We start from the raw sequence: 5,656 nt of genomic DNA, 5'->3' as shown, positions 1-5,656 counted from the left end.
TGCTGAATTGAATGGCCAGAAGTCTTCAGAGGCAGCAGAGGTGAGACTTGGTCTTTCCAAAACCACAGAGAGAGGAGAGAAGAGTTTAAAAGGGGAGAAATCCCAAAGCCATGGAGCTGGAGAAGCTGGGAGTTGTGTGTTAAACAGTGTGGGCCAAGGGGAGAACAACGCACCTGACAGTGCTCCAAACCCTTCCCAAAATGAACTTCACAAAGAAAAGAAGCCGAATGGGCTCCCAGTGACCTGTGACATTTGTTCAGCTTCTTTCAGGTCCAAGCCTGGCCTGACCAGGCACAAAGCTGTCAAACACCAGGTGAAGAACAGCAGCACACCACAGCCTGGCAAGAGTCCCAGGTCCACCTTGATTCCTGCAGACAAGACATCGAAAGCAGCCCAAAAGGTGCCCAGGAGGAGCCTGAAGACTTTGGTCAAAGAGAAAACCTGCAGCTCCCAGATGCCAACTGCCATCATTGATTCCAGGAAAATATGCCCAGAGCTGGAAAAAGAGCCCAGCACCCAGATGCAAGAAGTGGTCAGCAGAGTGCTCAGCGACCTCAGCGTGATCTCCTTCGAGATGTCTCAGGAGCTGCACTGCACACGTGTTCTGCAGAGGGACATGAAGGCCAAGGGACCGTGCTCAGAGATGAGGGAAGCAGGCGAGGCAGTGCATGGGAAGATAGACCTGAGCTGGCATGCCAGGAAGGGAGAAAAGGACAGGAGGAGCCAAAGCAAAGATCCTGGAGAGGTGAGCAGCAATTCTGAAAAGAAGCTGAACAGGAAAGTGAGACGAAGGAAAGCAAAGGTTCTTCCCAGCAGAAATGAGCCCGATGTTCCATGTGAGGTGGAAAAGGCAGTGGGTCCTTCCCCTCTTGTCCTCAGCTCTGGTCTGCCCAAGATAACGGAGAGCTTGCATGAGCCAGGCATTTGCATCTCCACAGAGGAGGAAAATAAGTCCAGCTCATCCCAGCACGCTCAAAAGTCCAAAGAGTCCCCTTGTGCAGCTGAGTTCGCAGAGGACCTGGGGGATAGGGTGGTGTCTTCAAAGGAGATCAGTAAAGAGTCAGTAACGGGCACAGTCGCCTGTCCTGCGGAGGTGGAAGATCCAAGTGTAGAGGAAGATCCAAATGGAGAGGAAGATCCAAATGGAGTGGAAGACACGCAGGCTTGCAAAAAATGGGTTAGTGGGTTTGTGAAGCAAGTGGAGAAAGGATTGGGCAAGGTAGGCAAAGAGCAGCACCGTGGTGTTGATGGTGCAGAGGAGATGGATGCTGAGACAGGAGATAGTCCTGCGGCAGGGAACCAGAGCGATGCCCTGCAGGGTCCCACAGCTCCTGCCGAAGGGGATCTGCCGCTGGAGACACATGATTCGGAAACCACCCAAAAAACTCCTAGGCAAGGCAGTCTGCAGACTCCACCAGGGACCAGCCCTCCTCCTGTGGAGCCGAAACACTGGGCGAAGGCAGATGTGTCACCGGGCAGAGAGCCCTGTGTGGACAGCACAGCCGTCTCGGACCTCCAGAGTTTGTTTGACGATGACTCCACCTTCTCCCAGCTGTTTCCTCGGGATGACCAGTTTGTCCGGAGAAAGTGCACACGGGTGTATGGGAAGCGCAGCAAGAAACCCAAGCCCATGACAGAGATGAACCTCCAGCCAACAGGTGCCATCGACCTCTTCACAATCCGGTTATCTTCTGACCTCAGCGAAACCAGCTCCTTCTGCATCACCAGGGAGGACCCTGGTGAATATGAAACCATCTCCGTCGACGATGCCTTAATGCTAAACATGTGTCACGGCAGCAAGGCCAAGAGCGGAGATGCTGCACCCAATGGATCTAAAAGCATTGTGCCAGGGTCGGACTGTGAGAAGACCGACCAAGAGAAGGAGGACATCGACCTGGAAGACAACATGTTGCCCTTCTTGTGCCAAAACAGCCAAGTGGACAACGTCCCCAGCTTGAGCATCTGGGGGAGTCTGGAGAAGGAAGGAGAAAGCCTCTCTGCTGAGGACATGTTTGAGCCTCTGATGGACCTTGCGGATGAGCATGTGCTCAGAGAAGCAAGCTCCGAGCCCCCTAACCTGACGGAGGAGCCTTACGATGGCAAAGCTAACGAAGATTCAGACTCTCCTGAATTTCATACCATCGACATTGAGATGCTGAATGCAAAACTGAAAATGAGGGACGTGTGCTTCTTTGACCCTTGCGAAGATCTTCCTGGCCATGAGGAGGACAATGCTGGGAGTCTCAAGCTGAAACCAGGCCAGCACAGCAAGCACCGAGGTAAAGGAGAAGATGGGAAGGTGGGGAAAAACCGCGGTGAGATGACCATCAAGGCCAAAGACAAGCAGTACAAATGCAAAGTCTGCTTCCAGTGGTTCCTGACATTAGGGGAGCTGGACTTCCACAAGCTCTCCCATAACCCTTCCCCTCCGCCTACCTGCTACATGTGCGTCCAGCGCAAATTCAGCTCCCGGGAGCAGCTGAGGGACCATCTGAAGGAGAAGCACGCCAAAAACAAAGCCGGTCTGTGGGCTTGCGGGATGTGCCTGAAGGAGATCTCTGATGTCTGGATGTACAACGAGCATCTCCGGGAGCACGCCACCCAGTTCGCTCGCAAGGGGCAGGCACAGAAGTCAGTGATGGGCCTGCCAGCCTGCTTCGGTGAGGACAATGCTGCTGTCACCCATTTCCTCAACACCATCATGTATCGGAAGCCCAGCAGGTCCTCCCGGCACACCGACCCCAGTAGCAAACACATGGTGAGCAGAGAGAGCAAGAGCCCCAAGGAGCTGCCCCTCGAGCAGGAGGCCAGAGCAATGAAAGAGCCCTTGGAAAGCAACGTCAAGGTGAAGCCACCTGCACCCAGCTCCTCTAAAGCATCCGCCAGTCCGTCTCCAGAGCACATGGCAAGAAGTGAAGGCACCCCAAAATCTGTCCCCATGCACCCTGACTGCAAAGATCCTTCCAGGGACTGTCATCACTGTGGGAAACAGTTTCCCAAGCCCTTCAAGCTCCAGCGGCACTTAGTCGTGCACAGTTTACAGAAGATTTACTTGTGCCACAAGTGCCCGATGTTCTACCAGGAGACCAAAGAGCTTCGAAACCACCTCAGTCAGGAGCATGGGATAGTGGAAGAGCAGGAGATCAAGCACACCACCCTGTACGCCTGCGAGCTCTGCGCCGACGTCATGCACGTCATCAAGAAGTCCTTCATCTGCAGCATGTGCAACTACACCTTCTCCAAGAAAGAGCAGTATGACCGGCACATGGAGAAGCACCTGGCGGGGAGCAACAAGACATTCAAATTCAGAGGGGTGATGAGACCTGGCATTGCCTCCAGGGAGGGCAGGGAGAAGGGGAAGGAGGCCCGCTCTTCGCGGGAAGGCGTGCCGCCCAGCAAGAAGAGGAGGGTTGCTCACCACAGCAGCTCCCTGGTCCACCTAGACCACAGTGGTGACCTTCAGCTGGTGGAGGCTGCAAACCCCAGCCTGCAGACCCCCACTGACTCCTTCCCTACAGCAGCCACTGACCCAGGAGCACCCCTGCCCCAACCCTCTGTGAAAACTGAACACCTGGTGGGCGACTTCTCCGACCTCCTGGTGGAGATGGAGAAGTCCCAGTTTGATGCCCTGCCTCCACCACCCTGCCTCTCCCCGTCTTTGCCACAGGCTGCGGCCAGCAGCCCGGAGCTCGACCATATCGCTGCCCTGTCTATGGAGGAGCTGGAGAAAGGAACATTTGATGGGAAACCACTGCCTTTCTTGGACTCACCTGAGTTTACCATTGACCTAGCTGGGCTGGCTTGTAACCAGGCCACAGAGCAAAAACTCTCTCCTCCACACCTCACCGAGAAACGTGGCCACACCGATGCCCATAAAAGAACAAGTGTAGGCAACAAAGACGAATATGTAGCAGGTGTCCTGGAAAATCCCGACGCAGCCACTGACGCCATGGATGGGATCCCATTTCTCCAGCTTGCCAAGGTCTCAGAGCTTCCTTCCCCACAAACAGAGGCACTGCCAGCCAAGGAGACCCACAGGTGGGGCAACCCCAGTGCCAGTGATGCATCTTCTTGGGAAGGTGCATCTAAGGCCATGTCTCCAGAAGCTGCCCACCACCCCCTACCCCTGAAGGACAAAACGGCATCACCCACACAGAGCAAGGCTCCCAGAGATTCAGCCCCGCAGAGGAAGATCGCAGGTAGCCAACCCAGCAGTGAGACTACACCGTTCACAGACACCCCCAGCGGCAGCACTGAGGATGGTCATCAGCCCATCTCTGGGAAGGAGAAAGCCATGCCCGAGGCCAAGGACAGCAGCACCAACACCAAGGACCAAGGCGTCAACCCAAGCAAATCCAGTAACCACCAGCCCAGAGGCGAGGTGAGACATGGCCACATGGAGCCGAGCAAAGCCACCAGCAAGCTGCACCCCAAGAGGCGGAAAGAGCACAAGTCCTTGAGCCACCGGAGCAGCTCCGGCTCCCGGGAGAACATGGAGGGAGATGGGAAGAAGAAAAAAGCCCGGACGCCGTGCCCAGGGAGGAGCGAAAGCTCCAGTGAGCTCAAACGCAGCAGCTGGAGCAACGCCGAAGCATCCGCCCTCTCCCCGGGGAGGAGGGAGACGCACTGCAACAAACTGGTACACAAGCCCAAAACTGGCACCCAGGTGAAGAAGATGGTCCTGGACACTTATAATCAGAAGAAGGGGGAGCTCCGTCACGCCAATGGGGACATGAAACGCAGGAAGGCCATTTTGGGGAAGAGCCTCCAACAAGTGTTGGCCAAGGGGCCAGCGCCGTCCCCACGTGGCTCCTTGCACAGCCCTCGGGCCGCCCGGGGTGCCAAGGGGGCCGGCTCGGCCAGCTACCGCACCGCCGAGTCCCAAAACAACCTCCTAAGCCAACTCTTTGGGCAAAAATTAACTAGCTTTAAAATTCCTTTAAGAAGAGATACTTCAGAGTAATTTATGGAAGTGACTTATGGTGATCCTCAGCTGCTTTCATGGGGTTTGCAAGGGAAAAATTATCAAAGCATTAAATTCGTTTGTGTAGCATGATTTCTCTGTCTAGCTTAAATGAACTTGCACTGCAGCCTCTGTGAAATAGTTTGCTTTGTGTCTACTAATCTACTTTAATTCACCTGATTTATCATGCAAATGCTAGAACTTTGATGTTGCTGATGATTTTCATGAACTGAAATTGTAATCGCTTTGGGCAGACTGAATCGTCGAGAGCAATTGCTTTATTGCAGAAGTGCTGAGGTTATAAGGATACTTGCAAATCTCAGACCCTTTTGAGACTGTGTCTGTGTTATCTTTGTACAAAGTACTTGAAGAGATGAACTTCATTCCGTAGACGTCTTATTCATAAGGTGCAGTACACTGTAGAAAGCAAATTTTTTTTTTTTTATTTGAAGATTTTGCACAAATAATCCCGTACAATTCATTTAATTGGGAGCTGGCCTAAGAGATGATACAATTAGAAAAAAAAATTTAAAAATTAAATTAAGAAGCGAGTGTCCTATATTTTGACAGCCATCCCGATGAATTTGTTTCTGCATCGTCAAGAGAATCACGAACCAACTCTGGGGCCTCCCGAGCCCTTCAGAGGATGCTGCCGCTCTTTGACCACTGTAGACGATGGGACCGGAGGAGACG

The 5,656-nt window shown here is 53.5% G+C and overlaps 1 protein-coding gene across 1 annotated transcript in view; it reads left to right on the top strand.

The window, feature by feature from the left end:
• ZNF469 (zinc finger protein 469) overlaps window positions 1–4,963 on the top strand; it is a gene marked incomplete at its 5' end in the record, with an annotated part of 12,137 nt that extends 7,174 nt beyond the window's left edge. Inside the window, one exon of the mRNA XM_010178558.1 lies at window positions 20–4,963. Coding sequence (XP_010176860.1) covers window positions 20–4,963 — 4,944 coding nt within the window. The remainder of the gene's footprint in view (window positions 1–19) is intronic.
• Window positions 4,964–5,656: the final 693 nt, after the last annotated feature.

Source organism: Mesitornis unicolor, unplaced genomic scaffold (assembly GCF_000695765.1).
Source record: "Mesitornis unicolor isolate BGI_N332 unplaced genomic scaffold, ASM69576v1 scaffold9292, whole genome shotgun sequence".
In the NCBI taxonomy this organism is placed as follows: Eukaryota; Metazoa; Chordata; class Aves; order Mesitornithiformes; family Mesitornithidae; genus Mesitornis; species Mesitornis unicolor.
Note: the sequence above shows the minus strand (reverse complement) of the source record. Positions and strands in the feature narration are given on the sequence as shown.